Here is an 18,394-nt window from a genome sequence, read left to right as displayed (position 1 = left end):
CACCTGTGCTAGCACATCACCCCCCCACTCCCTCCCCACACACCTGTGCTAGCACATCACCCCCCCTCCCTCCTCTCACATCTGTGCTAGCACATCACCCCCCCCCCCCTCCCTCCTCTCACACTTGTGCTAGCTCATCATCTCCAACACTCCCTCCCCACACACCTGTGCTAGCACATCACCCCCCACTCCCTCCCCTCACACCTGTGCTAACTCATCATCTCCAACACTCCTTCCCGTCACACCTGTGATGCTGCGTCCTCTATTTTTCTACCTGCTTTTGTGGCTTTGTTTAATTCTCTAAGAGCTGTCTCCTTCACCCACACACTTTCTATCATAAACACTCTTCAGCATCCCACCTGAAGCCCTCTTATGATTCGGTCATATTCCTTGGGTAGTTTCATACACACATTGCACACATGTTTATAATTAAGCCTACTCTGCAAATAATCCCTGATTGTTCTTGTTATTCTCTTACCACTGAGTTCTTTACCTTTGTGTGTGTTTGTGTGTGTGTGTGTGTGTGTGTGTGTGTGTGTGTGTGTGCTTCCTTTTTTCTGAGAAAAAACTCACTGACTGAACCTGGGGTCACTTAGGTTGAGAATAAGCCCTCGTGATCCTTTTGTCTGGGAGGAGGGAGGGTAACAGGTGAGGACCACTCTACTATTCATCACTGCCTGTCCCAGCTCCTCTCATGTTTCTCATGGAATACAGCAATCACAACACCACAACATATTAATGATTGTGGGTAGTATGAAACTATACTGCTCAATATGGTAGCCAGTAGCCAGCCACACAACTGCTCATTACTGGAGATATGGCTGCTTTGTGTTAAGATACCATGAACAGAATTACAACTGAATAACAAATAATTTTCAAAGATAATATAAAATATCTCACAAACAATATTAAAAATAATTACATGTTGAAGTAAAATTTTAAGAAGGTCAAATTGAATAAAATGCGTTCTTAAAAATAGTTTCATGTTTCCTTTTTCTTTTGCAATGTAGAGACAAAAATTTAAATGTACACATGAATGTTGTTATCCTGCTGCCACATAGCTCTGTTTTACAGTATGTTCACACATAGAAGTCGGAACTGTCTCATCCAAATACCAGATGTTATCATGACTGGCTGAAGATCCCAAGACTTAATTCCACTGGACTATGGCCACTGGGCTCCATTGGGCTGGGGCCTGAATGCTATATGGAGTCCAGGGCTCAGGAGGTCCTGTTGCTGGCCATTCTGCCCATGGTATTGACTATCTCGCTTCCTCTCTTTCCCTCACCCTCACCTCAGTACTCTGTTTTTATTTCTCTCCTTGCTCTTTCCACTTCTTCCAAATGTGGCGACAGTTAGTCTCTTAGTAACAGTGAGTATGAGAAGGGCCTCCCTGCACTGTTTAAGCCGGCCCTCTGCTTGGCTGCGTACACTAACTTGCTTCTTTTCATCAGGTTTTTGCTTTACGAATGAAAACTAAGTTTCATATGTTCCTAGATGTGAGCTGTTGTTTGCCAGCTTTCTTTTCACTGCTCCTCTAGTAAGTGTTCTCTCTGTGTTGGGAAATCACCTGGAAGGGAAACAAAATAAGACAGAGAAAAATAGTGTTAAAGGTTGTCTCTAGCTTGGTGGCCTGTTATGTCAGCGCTTAGGGGTGATGGAGGACGAAGAAGAGCTTTAATTTCATCATTATTGACAAGGAAAGGCCATCCTGGGCTGTATGAATGCTACCCACCCCACACCCTGTTTCTCACACAGAAATGATTTAAAAGATTATTTTATTCAATGTGAGTTCAGATATTAGATATTATTGCATAGTGTTTAAATAACAGTGTTTGTTTATTGCTTTGAATTACATTTGACATCCATCTATTCCTAAATGTTTTTTTCATTGTTTTTAAAGGGGGGATTAATAGAATCTCACTCTGGAGACCAGGATGATATAAAAGTTACTATGTACCCAGGCTCTCATCAAAAACTCAGAGCAACCCTCCTGCCTAAACATCAGAAGAATATGATTACAGATATGTGTTAATACAACCAGATAAAATGTTTTAATAAGCAATGTCAAAAACAGGTGATAAATTCATCAAGAAAGTTTAAGTCTTTACATCATGCCAGGATCTGTATATGAACATATTTCTCTCTACTCTTATTATTTTCCCTAGAGAAATCATATTAGTCAATTTTTTCCTTGCTAATTTAAAAGGAAGAATAGCTGATCAATAGTTTAGCTAGACACTTCATCATGAGGGAAGATTTTTTTTCAGAATGAGTGTTTCTATCATGCTTAATAAAAACACAGAATTTATAGTTCATCAATAAATAACTAACCTTTCAGAAATGTTTATTGTTCTAGTTCATTAAAGTGCTATTTCTTCCAGACAGTATTTTTAAAGACCATAAAATTAATAGTGCATTTTAAAAGTTTTATTGGCACACACTTCCTAAGCCTGTTTCAGCTGTGGTGGTTAATTGTGCTGTCTTACATAGGCCAGGAACCTTACTTTTCATGTACTTTCTATTTGAAAAGAAAATGATTTTCCTCCAGGGCTAGCTTCCATGTTCTAGAATGTGTTTATATCACACTTGCTTTTTCCTGTGCTCAGCTCTTGAGAATCTGTCAGAGCTAATCTGGTCTTTGTGTCTCAAAATTAGTAGCCAAGCCCCCAGCCTGGAAGAATCTGTGAAACAGAAATTCTGTATGTGAGCTGCCAGAGATAAATTCCAGATCTTTCACTAACCAAAATAAGGGTAGCAAGAAAACCATTATGGAGAACATTAGAGATTCTGAACATCACATAGGTGGCTGAAGATGCATCAGCTCCATACATATCCCCAAATGCAGAACAAGTCAGACCTTTCCTTCTGTGCCTCATGCACATGTACTCCTCAGTGCACAGGTTCCTTTGCTCTGTGGGGCACTTGCCCTGCGCCTGCTAATCTTATTTTAAACCCACCTTTGAAACAAGGATCTGAATCTATTTTCATGTCTCTCGGTGGATTAGCTTTTCTCCTTCACCACCGAGGTCCACATGCAGCCTCTGTCCATATTTTAGGCTTAGAGGCATATCCCTAACATACTTGGTAACATTCCTGGGTGGCCTGCTTGTCTTCAAGGATAGACATTAACTTACTCTTGCCAGGGTGATGCTTGGTGTTTCTGATCTTCCTCTAAAATGCTCACAGTGTGTTTGCCTCTTTAATCCTGCAGACCTTCACGCATCCAAGTTCTACCTTCCTTTGATCATCTGTCCCCTAAGTCCTCCAATGGCATTCTAGTGATATCTCCATATCTGCTGCACCTTTCTTTCTCATCTTCCCGCATTCCTAAAGTCGTCTTTGCAGGCATAGATCTTTTAGGCATTTTGAGTCTTTAACATTTTGGAGTTTTCTGTTACCTAGTTTACAGTGCACAGGTTTCATAGATTGTGACTCAGGCTGAAAAGGGTCATGAAATATAGAAGTAAATTGACGGTGAAACTTAGACCTGGAAACCTTTTACCTGGAACTTTACATCTACTTGAGAAACACTGAGTAGGTTGGTTCCAGGTAGAATTTAAAGCCTAAATTCCTTGGATTTTGTCTTACTTCAAATGATTCCTGTTTCCCATGGATCTGAGTTGTTCCAAGGATGTTCCTACAGATTGCCTCAAAATCTCTGATCTTGAGCAGAAGTCCACAACTGTGCAGACATGGGTGGGACTAGGGCATGCAATTATTATCCTGGCTTGTATGTATTTCACGGGTTTGTTGACACAGATGGAGTTTCACCATTGCTCACTCATTCTAACACTGGTAGTACCTTTAGTGTGTCAGATGAAGACTACTTAGTCACGTATCATAGAGGGGGATAAAGGAATGGAAGGAAGTAGGGGGAAGAAAGAAGAAGGCTGATAACTGATGGGTTAGCTGCAGTCTACACTAGTCTTAAGCTGGACTTTAATCTATGTTTAATATTCCTTCCATCTGCCCTTAAACCCATTTGTGACTATCCTTAGGCCAGCTCTTCTGCTGGTAGACCTGGTAGCAGGACCCAGACATCACTCGTGAGGCGTCAGAGCCTGTGGCCATCTTGGCACTAATCATTGCTGTGATCCTACTTTGCATGCACCAAGATATACCAGTGAATGCTCCTCTTACTTGTCCTCCCTGGAATAGCAGCACTCTGCCTCTGGATGATTCCATCTGTATAGTAGATCTTCTTTGCCTTGTGGTCCCACCACATGAGAGATGCAAGGTATCCAGGCAAATCTTAACTCATAACTTTGTCTATCAGTAGACTATTACTAACGTAGAGATGGTTGTGCCTCCATATTGAATTTAGGAGTATTTGGAGACACTTTCAGATACTGCATCTTAGAGAGGGGTTGCTGCTTATAACTCATGCATCAGACGTGCTCTTAATTTTCCAACAATGCACAGAGCATTCATGACCCCATATAGGAGTAGTACCAAAGTAAGTAACACATCCCAGTAGAAGCGATTCACCTAGAAGGGGGGAACTTCTAATCTCACTCAATCTGAAATTTAGATAACAAGATGCATGAAACAGGCAACTGGATCCTGGCACTAGCTCATCCAACTTATTCTTAGTTCTCAGATCCGTGCATTCTAGCCATTGGTGACTTATCACCAAGTGGCACCCAATTTTTCTGTGGTTAGAATAAACTCCAAAACTGCTATTCTAAAATTATCCAGTCAAAAGATAGAATGATGGATGTTTTCACAAAAGGTAGGACCTTGTCATGCTGATTGTGAAGCTATCCCACAGCTACTATATTACTTATTTCACAAGTCCCTATAATCAAATACCCTATAGGAAGCAACTTAGGAAACAAAGCCTTCATCTTGGAATCATAGCTTGAGCAGACAGTTCCTCACGGGAGAGACATCGTGACGGTGGCAGTCAGCGGCATCTGATTAGAAATCCTCTGAGCTAAGAACGAGGCAGAGATTAATTTTGGCTCCTGGTTTGTTTTCTTCTCTACATTCTGGCTCCCAACCTATGGAGTGGTGTCACACACAATTAGAGAGGGTCTTCTTTATTAATTAGCCCAATCTAGAAACTCCTTCACAGGGTTTCCCAGAGGTTTGTATCCTGGATGATTCTGGATTGTGTGACAGTATTAATCATTCCAACCACACAGAGTCCAAATAAAGGGAAGGGTTATAGAAGAAAAATCATTTGCTCTATGAAAACTGTATTAAAACTTAAGGAGAGGAGTTTTTCTTCATTGCTAACACCCATACAAGGTATGTAAGTTTATACTAGTGACCTAAAAACTATCTGTTAAATAATGGTAAAAATGGAGAGTAGACAAGGAGTGGATGAAATACTGCATTTGTGAATATTTTAGTGACTGCCAGTTCCTGCTAAGATGGAGATGGCCTTGTTAGTCACCAGCACTCTTGTGTTCCTCATTCTGCCTTCTCTCAGTTAGATTTTCAATTATCCAAACTTGGAGAGACAGTATGTGTTTTGAGAATCCACATTCCTCTTTTCTCCTGAATAATACCTTGTTTTATTCATGCAGTCATTGTATTAAATATTTAAGATTGTTATCATTTCAATGGATGAAGATAGAGTATAGAAAAACAATAAAAATATGTATATATGATATGCAATTGTGGGCTGTCAAGATGGCCCATACTTGCTGCCATGCCTGATGCCCTGGGTTTGATCACCAGGAGCCACAAGGTGGAAGGAGAGAAACAACTCAGCAAGGCATCTGCTAACCTCTATATTCATACCACAGTATGCACATAGTGTACACATGTGTACACATATATGCATTCTCTCACACATACGTGCATACACACATACATGCATGCAAATTATTTAACAGATCCTTGTTGTATCAGCTATATGAATTTACATGCTTGCTCTTCATATGGGTGCTAACAAAATGGAAAATTACCCTGTTCTTATGTTCTTCATACCACACCATGTCTACTTTTTGCATAGATTTGCCTGTCACTGCTCATACCCTCCTATGCATTCCCTTAGCCTTTGTCTTTCAACCTCCTTCATTCCCCATCACTTAATGCTGAGCTGCTTGGCTCTGCTTCGTCTTTTTATCTTCTGTAGGCAATTCCCAGTTACAGTCAGGGACAGAACTAATTGTCTCTGTGCTGGAAGTCAGCAAGCAGAGTGCATGTGACTGATGCCCCGGAGTCATCTTTTGTTGCGTTCCTTTTCCTTTCCTTCCTCCCTCCTACATCAGTCATTAATACTAACACACACACACACACACACACACACACACACACACACACACACACATGTCCTCTTAGTACTACTCAGTTTTTGTTTCTCTTTTGCATGCTTTCACTTTGAATTATTTCTGATGGACTATTGTTTTGTCCACTTATTTCCTAGATGGGAAGTGATGGAATTTTACGCCTCAGTACTTCAGCTCTAAATAATGAATTCTTTGCATACGCAGCACAAGGGTGGAAACAGCGACTGGCAGAAGGTAAATTTTAGTATCTTATTATTATGCAACATGCTATAGCAGTTGTACTGTGTTAGGATACAGGTACTATGTTTCAGCCCTCACGTGGATGCTAGAGCACATGTACTGTGTTAAACTGTAGGTGCTGTGCTAAAGCGCACATGCTCTGCTGGGGCACATGCTCTGTGTTAGAGTGTAGGTGCTGTGTTAGAGTGCACACGTTCTGCTAGCACATGTACTGTGTTAGAGTGTAGGTGCTGTGTTAGAGTGCACACGTTCTGCTAGGCACATGTACTGTGTTAGAGTGTAGGTACTGTGTTAGAGTGCACACGTTCTGCTAGGCACATGTACTGTGTTAGAGTGCACACGCTCTGCTAGGGCACATGTACTATATTAGAGCACACATGCTCTGCTAGGGCACAGGTACTGTGTTAGAGTGCACACGCTCTGCTAAAACACATGCACTGTGTTAGGGTGCACACATTGCTAGAGCACCTGTACTATGCTGCAGTGGACATGTTCTACTAGAATACACATGAGTGCTCATGCTCTGTTAGAGCACATGTACTATGTTAGAGTACACTCCTGTGCTGTTCTGCATATACTGTGTCAGAATACACATGCACACACAAACACACTGCTAGAGCACATGGATTATGTTGAAGTACATGCACTAGGCTAGAATGTAATATATGTTCCCTACTGGAGCACACATACTATGCTAAAGTGCACATGCACTATGAGAGCACGCATGCTAGTAGTGCACTGTTAGAGTACACACACACACTAGAGCACACATGCTGTTTTAGAGTAGAGTACACACACTGGGCTAGAGTACACACACTGTGGTAAAAATCGCATGCTATACAAGAGTTTACACACTCTGAAAAGCAAAATACTCTAGAGTACACTGTGTAAAGTACACATACTATGTGGAATATACAAACTGTAGAGTACACATATTATACATACTGTAGAGTGCACACACTCTGTAGAGCACACTCTGTGCAGTACACTGTGTAGAGTACACACACTATGTAGAATTTACAGACTATAGAGTACATATATTAAGTAGAGCATACACTGTAGAATATACACACACTGTAGAGTGCACACACACTCTGTAGAGCACACTCTGTACATTACACTGTGTAGAGTACTCACACTATGTAGAATTTATAGATTATAGAGTACCTATACTCAGTAGAGTACACACACTGTAAGTGCAAACACTCCATAGAGCACACTCTGTACAGTACACTCTATAGCATAAACTCGTTGTAGACTACACACACTGTGAGTGCACACACTCTGGAGTATACACACTATAGAGTGTATACTCTGTAGAACATGCATACACTGTAGAGCACACACACTCTGTAGAGTACACACTGTAGAGTGAACCTTCACATGCTGTACTGAGCTTTGTGTCTTTCTCTGACTTCCATGGTTCCCCTATTCCCCCCCGAAATGCAAATACATTTTCACTTAGTGCAATTTCACCCTTTTCTAAAGTTCACTAATTCATTGATACTGGCCATTTTTATTATCAGGCATTTTTTAAATAATGTGTAATATATCAGAGACATTTCATATTCATTTTGATACATAATATCTTTGAAATTATGACATAGTTTAATCCATTTTATTTTCTAAATCTCCAGGATTCTAAGGAAACTAACATTCCTTTTCCTGAAGGTTCTGTCATCATTTCCTTCCTTTAAGGTCAACCCAGGGTTTTGGAAAGACTAAAAGCATGAAATGCAGCACTTCACGCCCCTCACTCCCAGTTGCTGGCCTTCTTGAATACCCACACTACTTCTAGCAAATTCTGATTGCTGTAGTTCACACCCTCCTCCCAGTCCTCGTGTGTCACTTCATTTCTTCAAACTGCATTTGAATCTCCTTAATTTACACTTTTACCCTATTTCATATCAAGCAACATACCTTATGTATTCATAGTATATTTCAAACTGTTCCTGGTCCTGTATTTTCCCGCTCTCACACTTTCCATCTGAATCTCCTTTTTCCTAAGAAATGATGACCTCCAACCTAAGGTTTTCTTTTGAGCAGTACCTTTCCTCCGGGCAGCCTTGTTCACCACCTAGGTTTATGCTACTGTCTGTAAGCATCCAGTTCTTATGGGTCCCTGTCCCTCACCCTTATCGTTTTCCAGTATTTGCAGATCATGCTTGCTTGCTTCTCACACTCTTAGGTCCCAGCCCAAATGCTCTGTAATAAACCTAGGGTTTCCCCTTTACTTTTCTGGTTTTCCTTCTGCTCTCTCCAAACTGTCACCCCCACCCTCACACTTGGGTACTCTAATAGTATCTGCAACTCTACTTTTCATCTCATACCTATTGGTATCCTGGCCATTGCTGGCCCACTTCCGGCATGCATCGATCCCTCCATACTGTTCAGGCAGGAGTCCTACAATTTTCCCACCTTCCTATCACCTGTCTTTCCACCCTGTTTACCTGGCTGCGCTCTTCCGCCCTGGGATGCCATCAGGAGCTCCTGTCTCCTGAGGTAAATGCAGATTCCCCCTTTAGAATGTGCATTGGGTAATTGACTCCAGTCTTCCTTTCTTATTTAATATCATCCAATATTCTGCTCAGAATTGGCCACTTGAAAGGACATAAATATGCATATTCATGTCTCCATGCCTTGTGATCTAATCACTTGCATAAGCCTGATCATCCTTTACAAGTGAACTCAAAAATCAACTTCTAAGTGTAATCCTCTTTAATTGTCTTAGGAAAAATTAAGTGCTGCCCTATCTCTGCTTCCAATGCATATATTATTCTTATGGCCTGTACAGGGCTTTTGACAATATTTCAAAGTCAATTATGTCTCTTCTACTTCCATCAAGATGATTTCCTTCAGGACAGTGTACATTTTCAGCCCATAGCATGTAATATTTAGGAGCTGGTCTAATGTGAAATGACCATTTGTACAATGTTCATAAAAGGGACAGTATTAGAAATGTGATCACTGCACTTCTTACCTTTGATATTCAGTGAAGTTTACTCAAATGAATGATACGAGATCTTTTTGAATTGGCAGAAGACGTAATCATTTTAATTCAATTTATTGCCAATTTCTTACCAGGAGAGTTTACCCCAGAAATGCAATTACGAATAAGACAAGAAATTGAGAAGGAAAAGAAAACAGAACCTTGGAAAGAAAAATTCTTTGAGAGGTTTTATGGAGAAAGGTAAGTACTAGAGCTTTTCTCTCATTTCTTTTAGAAGAAATGAAAATGTAATTCTCTGCTTCACATGGCACCCCCATACGCTGTAAAACTTAATAAACCTGTGATAAAAGGCAATGGTCCCCCAGTGTATGAAATTGCAGGTAAAATTATAGTGGCATATCAGCACTTAAATTTTAAAAATGGGTTTTCAAGGTTTATAGCATGTTCATGAAAATTCATCTTATACCAAAAATTATATATAGAATCCTAAAGAAGTCTTAAGTGGGTTTTGATCAAATTCTCTTAGTTTTTATCGACATATTTTCACTAATGAGTATTGGAAAGACAAGTAATTTTAGACACATTTACTTCTCAGACTTGTCCCTTCTAAATATTGACTTTATATGTCCATTGTGGTATGTCTGTGCTAGAAATAACCTGAAGGATTATATTCTACTTTATCTGTGTAGCCTGGTTTTATTTGATATTTTGAATATGTGTGTGAGTTGATTTAATTTTTTAAACTTTGTATGTATTTGTGTATGATGTGTGTGTGCATGCAGGAATTTCATGCATAACACCTGTGTAGAGGTCAGAGAACCTCTGTCAAGAGTTAGCTTTTACTTTCCAGCTTGTTGACCTAGGGTCTCTGCCATTGCATTATGTACTCCAGGCTGGCTAGTCTGCCTAAAGCCTTCAGTTGAGTCTCCTGTCTGTCTCCCATCTCACTGTAGGAGTTCAGGGATTACATGTGCACCCCATTCTACCCAGATTTTTGCATGGGTTCTGAAGATCAATCTTTGGTCATTGTGGTTGTATGGCTAGGACTTTTTTCTGCTGAATCATCTTCCTGGCCACTCTTCTTTATAAAAATGCACAGTAGTAACCACATTTATATATGGTAGCAACTGAACTAACCTAAAAACAGTTTCCCCTCTGCATCCTGCTTAGCAGAGAGACATTCTTTGGGAAGAATCTCTGTTTCAGACAATCATGTTTCAAGGAAAGGAGGTCCAAAAGCTGTTGGTAGTAGCTGCAGGTCTTTGTAGAGGAACTTGTGCTGACTAATGCTTGTATAAAAGGCGAGAGATGGTCACAGGTAATGTCTTCTGTGCCATTTCATTTCATAAATTTCTCTAGTCAGTGAATAAAATAACCTAGGAATCTCACTTGAGCTTTTCTGCATAAGAAATCTCTTTAAAGGGTCTGTGTCTGTGCAAAGTGGGTGGCCTGATCATAAAGCGCTTCCTGGGCAAACATGAGGGGCTCAACCGAGCTCTGTGAAAGGTGAACCAATGTGGAAGGTGTGCATGATGGCACATTTACAACCTCAGCACCTGGAAGGTGGGGTAGTTTGTCAGCTGACCTTACCTGTTTCATCAGCTCAAAGGTTAGTGACAGGACCTGTATCAAAAACCATGTAGCATGCATACACACACACACACACACAAACACACATGAATGGCAGGAGGCAGATAGATGATAGCATTTAAGGGCATTTGCTGTATAATCATGAGGCTCCTAATACCCACATGACAATCTTAACATCCTGAAAATACCTATAGCTCCAGCTTCAAGAGATCAGGTGCTGTTATATGGCTTCTACGCATATGTCTGTATACATACATACTCACATGTAGACACACACAATTAAATAAATAAATAAGTAAATAGTATAATGCCAATGTGAATAATATCTAAGGAATAATGCTGGTGCTTGATCTGTAATCTCTGCAAACACACACACACTGATGTGCTCATGTATACACATGCAACTGCACCTACATGAAACATAGCATACACATATACATGTTCATATACACACAAATGGCTTCTAATTTAGCATGAGCCAGCTTTGGTGAATTGTCCTCAATAGTAATATTCTTAATGAAGACTCTTTCTTTGATTGCTCTAGAAGGATTCCTAGATTCACATACAAACAAGCAAAACTAAATAGAGATAATTAATATATTTTCTCAGAACTCAAAAATGAGGCAGGCTAACACTATGTCTTAATATGTTATCACCAACAGAATCACTTAAGCCAACTACATTAGAATCTGCAATGAAAAATTTAAACATACACACAGATTACAAGATCCACTTGAGATAGATTGATATAGCATCTCTAGGAGTTGAACCTAGAAATTCACAGTATTAGAAACTAGGTCATACCAAAGGATGTCAGCATTAAAAAAAGTGAAGGAAAAGACTGAAGTCCACCTTCTACTTTGTCGTTATTATAAAAGCTTAGATAGATAGCAGGGAAAGTGAAGCTAAGTAAGACTATAGTTTATATAGTAAAGTTCCATAAGTTGAATTCCATAAATAATTCTCATAAAAATTCACAAACATACACGTTTTTCCCCAAGAAGTTTTGGTACTTCCCAGATTCCCGAGAACAATGGATGAAGAGGCCGAAGTCAACAATTGCCATACCACGAGTAACAACTTCCCAGAGCCTTTATCATGCTCTGAAATACAAGGTCTTTCCCTAGACTAGTGGTTCTCAACCTGTGGGGCATGACCCTTTCACAGGGTTCCATATCAAATAGTGTGCATTTTAGATATTGACATTACTATTCATAACATTAACAAAATTACAGTTATGAAGCAGTAATGAAAATAATTTTATGTTTGAGGTCACCACAACATGAAGAACTGCATGAAAGGGTTGTAGCAATGGGAAGGCTGAGAACCACTGCTGTAGAGCAACAGCTGGTTGACCTCACTCCCTCCACCATGACCTCACTTGGCTTGTTCTTTGCTCTTTAGTGTCTTAATTTTATCTTGGATAACTGACACATGTCATAAGCTTCCTCTTTTATTTCATTATCCCTACACTCCTTAGGCTCCTTGCTGTAAAAGAGATCTGCAGTCACACCAGACCCGTTTCAGTTGACTGACACTGTTTGTCTTTTCATTGGCCTAAGTTTTTCTGAGAATATTGCTATCCAAACCTTTTCATTGCCTGTACCCCGATTTGGTTTCATTTATAATGCCTTTCTCTAACATCTGCTGCTGATGCTGCATTTTAAAATGAGGAAAACAGTGACTCATTGCAAACTTCACTAGAATTCCACTTAGCTTTGACTTGGGAACAAGTGTTAGGATTGGTTATCTTGGGATTTTTCTCTTCTATCCTGTATGGAATAGCTCATAGTACGGCATTCACACACACTTGATTGACATAAGTATCATTGGGTAAAATATCTGTAATAACTCCATGTTTTATTATTCTTCATATTTAATTATGTGATTAGATGCTAAGATAAACATTGGGTAACATTTTTTATTTTGTTTATTTTTTTATAACCTGACTGTTGTTTCTCCTCCTTCCACTCTTTCATCCCCTCTCCCTCCAGCCTCCCTCTGTCACCCGCATCCACTCCTCCTCCATTTCTATTCAGAGGAGAGGAAACCTCCCGTGGATAGAAATGAAACATGTAGCATTTCTTAGATTTTTTTGCTTTATTTTATTTTATTTTAAAAAATGAAAACAAACCATCTTTTTTCATTTTACATACCAGTTCCAGTTCCCTCCCCTCCTCCCATATCCTTCACCTCTCCTTCCACACCATACCACATCCACTCCTCAGAGAGAGTAAGGCATATTGCTCTGGGAAGGGTCCAAGGCCCTCTCTAGTGTATCTAGGCTGAGTAAGGTATCCATCCAAAGAAACTGGGTTCCCCAAAAGCCAGTACAAGCAGTAGGGATAAATCCTGGTGCCATTGTCAGTGGCCCCATAGTCTGCCCTAGACATACAACTGCCACCTACATTCAGAGGGTCCAGTTTGGTACCATAATGATTCCTTGCCTGTAAAACTGGAGTTGGTGAACTCCCAGTAGCTCAGGTAGACTGTTTCAGTGGGTGTACCCATCATGGTCTTGACCTCTCCTCATATTCTCATTCCTCCCACTCTTCAACTGGACTTTGGGAGCTCGGCCCAGTGTTCCACTGTGGGTCTCTGCCTCTGTTTCCATCAGTTGCTGGATAAAGGTTCTATGGTAACATTTAAGATATCCATCAATCTGACTACATACAAGGTCAATATGAGCACCCTCTTCTCTATTGCTTAGAGTCTTAGCTAGGGTCATCCTTGTAGATTCTTGGAAATTTCTCCAATGTCAGGTTTCTTGCTAGCCCCATAATGGCTCCCTTATTCAAGATATCTCTTTCCTTGCTCTCATCTCTGTCCTTCCTCCATCTCGACCATCCCATTCCCTCAAGTTCTCCTCTCCCCTCCTTTTCTTTCTTCCTCTTCCTCTTCCCCTTTAGATTTTTAAAGATATCTAATCTTTAAAAGTAATTTTGATTTGAAAATTTGATATATTTCATTAAACTCCCATTCATATTAACTATTTCTATTACATTCATTAAAGTCTCTATAATTTTTTATTATAAAGACATCTTTTTACTTTCTGACTTCAAAACACTTAGTTTTTTATTTATTCTTTGAGTCTCTGTACATATTTTCTGGTTCATTTTTATTTGCAACATTGAAATTCCCTTTATTGATACTTGGTAAGATTTATAACTCTTTGCTTATAAAACAGAAATTACGTTTCTTAGTTTGCTGAAGCTTCTTTTAGTTATAAAGGCAGTACTGAGGCTATGTCAGGAACTTTTTACCATAAGTTAATCATATGACTAGGTGGTTTTATGATTAAGTTGACACATTTACCTTTATTGAATACTGAACTTATAAGAGTTACAGACTAAGCCATTTGCTTTGTGGCTGTATAATGATATCTCTAATTTCTGCTCAGATTGGGCATGTCCAGAGAAGAATCCATAAAGCTCACTTCTGGACCAAACCATGATGGAGCTGAAGGGTGTTCCTCACATGGGAACTCTGGTATTCCGGGTGCTTCTGCACAGACTGCATTAGAAGAACAGCAGCCCCAAATCATGAAAGGGTCGGCTTCCTCGGAGCCTGGCTTCTGCACTGCCGTTTGTCCGCTGCGAGAGGTTCCAGGGAAGGACGTAATCACAGAAGCGGAAGACATCTTTATCCCCGAGGAGTCTGTGATTCAGGAGGAAGTGGCAGAAGAGGTAGAGACAAGTATCTGTGAATGCCAAGATGAAAATCCTAAGAGCATGCCGGAGTTTTCGGAGGAGTCTGAAAGTCCAGCCACCTCTTGTGAGGAGCCTCGGTTGGCAGCCCCTGAAGATAACTTGGAGTCCTGTGTTGTAATGAATGATATTTTAGAAGCTTTACCTCATATTGAAGTGAAGATAGATGAGAAATTGGAATGTCCCCAGGAAGAAATGTCAGTTGTTATTGACCAACTAGAAATCTGTGACTCTCTTGTTCCTTGCACTTCATCCATCCCTCATATCCTTGATCCTGAGCAGAAGGAACAAGAGACTGCCATAGAGACCAGCACTGTAACCCTGAGAGCAGGGCCATCTTCTCTGGAAAGCCAGTTTCCAAATGAAGGAATTGCTGTAGACATGGAACTCCAGAGTGACCCTGAAGAACAGCTCTCAGAAAACGCTTGTGTCTCTGAGACTTCCTTCTCCTCTGAGAGTCCGGAGGGAGCATGTGTCAGCCTTCCATCCCCAGGTGTGGAAACACAGTCCGCGTCTGAAGAGTCATGCACCCCAGCCTCTCTGGAAACAACGTTCTGTTCTGAGGTGTCCAGCACTGAGAATACAGATAAATACAACCAGAGAAACCCTCCTGATGAAAGCCTTCATGTGTCTTTGATGTCAGAAGCATCTCCACTAGCCACCTCACCTGAAATCTCAGAAGCATCTCTTATGTCGAACTTGCCTCTGACATCCGAGGCCTCCCCAGTGTCCAACTTACCTCTGACATCAGAAGCATCTCCAATGTCTGATTTGCCACTGACATCAGAAACTTCTTCAGTGTCTTCCATGCTTCTTCCCTCTGAGACGCCTTTTGTATCCAGTTTACCTGTTCCTGCAGAGACTTCTCCAATTTCTAACTCTTCCATGAACGAAAGAGCAGTGCATCAACAGAGAAAGTCACCGTCAGGATCTGAAGAAGCTCCCTCTCCACAGAAGGAGGAACCTTCTGTCCCCAGCAAGCCCGTGGGAGAGAACGTTATCTCCCACCCTACGCCTTTGTCCAACGTCCTGGAACCCATCAGCATGAGTTCTTCCATCGTGCCTGAAGCTCTTCCACCTGAAGAGGTGCACAACCAGCCTCTGAGTCAGCCGCCTTGTCAATCTCATATTGAAATGGAGAAGCTCTACCCTCCTTCCATCCCAGAACTTCCTTCTCCAGAAATGATGAAAATTAAAAACCACAGTGTCCTGCAAAGAACTGAAAGGAAAGGGGTGTCCTCACCGTTAGAAGTTCCTGTCTTTCCTGAGGAGACAGAGACTAAGGGGAATGAGATTTCACCAGCTAAACTACAGGATAAGCAGTATGTCCCATCAGTAGATAAGACTCCATTTTTAGAAGGCTCGAGAAGCAAAGTACATAAGCAGGCCAGTACACTGAGTAGACTGGAGGCCTCACACAATTCCAAAACATCAGAGCCCTCCAAGTCACCTGATGGGATAAGAACGGAAAGTAGAGAGTCAGAGATATCAAAGAGGAAGACGATGGAGCATAGCTTTGGAATCTGTAAAGAGAAAAGAGCCAGGATAGAAGAGGACCACTCATCCCGAAGCCTAGCATCCAACAGTTCACCTGAGAAGGAGCAGCCTCCACGAGAGGAGCCTCGGGTTCCCCCACTCAAGGTATGGTATTTTAAAGCAGACTGTTCTGGAAATGTGGTCCCCTATTTACAAACCTAATTCTCAAAAAATAATTAGATATTTCCCTTTTTAGGCTTCACATAGAAAACTCAACTAATCTATTCATACCCACTCCAACATTAACTTATCTTTTAAAAACTGCATAGAGGATCCTTCGGACATGGATTGGTGGCTAAGAACACTTACAGCTCTTAGAGAGCATCATGTTCAGTTCCAGAATCTGTATTAGATAGCTCAACATCCCCAATAGCTCTAGCTCCAGGGGCTCCAATGCCTTCTGCTCTTCATGGTACTTGCAAGCACAATATGGCACACACACACACACACACACACACACACACACACACACACACACACATTTTTTAAATCATAAAAAGACTGCATTAAGCCCATGCAAGACGATCTCAACCATCCATATGATTTTGCAACAGGATTTAAGAACATTATGGAGAACAGCAGGACATAGGAGATTGCACACAACATAGAGAGTTCTAGACTTTTGAGGGTTTCAAGATACACATGGAAAAGCATGAAAGATATGTTAAAGTTCCACAGGTTTGGGGAAGGGGTTAGAAACCAGGCCAGGACTAAGATGAAGGTCCAACAAACATTCAGTACCCAACTGTCAAGGATAAGGAACATGTCCTGTGGGACATTTTTGAATATTACCTAAATGAATTAACAAAATTTCTTTATTAACTGAGAGAGAATGCAGTAGATGTGCCAAGAAATCCAAGATTTAGTTTCTGAGATATTAAAGAAGTATCAGACATCACCAAGTTATAAAGCTTTTTGGACAGATAACCTAGTTTGGATACATTTGTTTTATCCTGGATCAGTTAATCTTCTAAGAAAATACATATGTTAAGTAAGTTGTAGGTGTGCAAGGAAACTGAAAATTGAGGATGATTCAAAAGAAATCTCTTGTTAGAAATTTGGTTCTGCTTTGCTATATTTATTTGTGGCTTTTTTCTATATAAGTTTATGTTTATACAGTGGATAATTTTTTCATCACATGTAGCTATAGAATTAAGAACATCTTAAGCTTTTAAAAAGTACCAGTCTCCTATTTTGCTCTGTTACACCTTATTTTATAGGTGATTCAGGATCTTTACAAGCCTGAGTTTTAAGAGTGTGGTTGTTGTTATTCTACTTAATAGAGCTATGTCTATTAAATAAGATTCTAAACATTAAAAAGGCTACTGTAAATGCCACTTAATGAATCAGTCTGCGGTTTAATTTCTAAAATTTAGAGAAGAAAACATAGATATACTTTTTGGAGGAACTATTTTTTAGATATACCCATACTATTTTTCTAATCAAAACTAAATGCTATGTTCTCTATGTAAACATATATATTGATGAAGTAGGTAGGTATATGATTGATTCATGATAGATGATATATGTCTTCAAAAAGGCAAACTAAAGATATACTTAGTATTTGACTATGATCTCTTGATGAAGCAATTAATATATTTAATTATTTAGAATAAGGGAAATATTAAGAATGAAAAAATGTAATCACTCTGGAAAATAGGTGATTCTTGGCTATGGATTGGAGAAATTGCTCAGAGAAAAGAGATGTTTTACTAGAAGTCCAGAAATGCATCCCAGGTAGGAAGATCCTGTGCCTGTATTTGATAAATATAAATATAGACTTATCAAGGCAACATTTTACAGAGCTCAACCGGGTTCCCATTAATTCAAAAACAAAGACAGTTACCATGTCAATATGCTTCTGTTTGGGAGAAAGATAAAAGTTTCCTAAGAAAATCTTGCTGGAATGAGGAAGGGAAAGACACAGAGCAGATACCTATGAACCACAGAATTGGAAGTCCACAGACTCCCTGTCACTGTCTGTCAAATCCCCAGGCAAATAATATCCAACTGGACAGATAACATCCACATTTGAAAAGAAGGCAAAAACCAGAGCCCTTCTAGCCCCAATACAGTGACTCTGAGAATTTTCTTAATGATCGATTAATTTTCTTAATGATCACAGC

At 40.1% G+C, this 18,394-nt stretch overlaps 1 protein-coding gene across 1 annotated transcript in view; it reads left to right on the top strand.

Moving 5' to 3' along the window:
• Asxl3 (ASXL transcriptional regulator 3) overlaps nucleotides 1-18,394 on the top strand; it is a 106,987-nt gene that overhangs the window by 83,509 nt on the left and 5,084 nt on the right. The window contains exons 7-9 of the mRNA XM_048442660.3: nucleotides 6,383-6,479; nucleotides 9,570-9,675; nucleotides 14,426-16,373. Coding sequence (XP_048298617.3) covers nucleotides 6,383-6,479; nucleotides 9,570-9,675; nucleotides 14,426-16,373 — 2,151 coding nt within the window. The remainder of the gene's footprint in view (nucleotides 1-6,382; nucleotides 6,480-9,569; nucleotides 9,676-14,425; nucleotides 16,374-18,394) is intronic.

This window comes from Myodes glareolus, chromosome 13 (genome assembly GCF_982192425.1).
Source record: "Myodes glareolus chromosome 13, mMyoGla1.1, whole genome shotgun sequence".
Classification (NCBI taxonomy): domain Eukaryota; kingdom Metazoa; phylum Chordata; class Mammalia; order Rodentia; family Cricetidae; genus Myodes; species Myodes glareolus.
The sequence above is the reverse complement of the archived record's forward strand: the minus strand, read 5'-3'. Positions and strand labels throughout refer to the sequence as shown.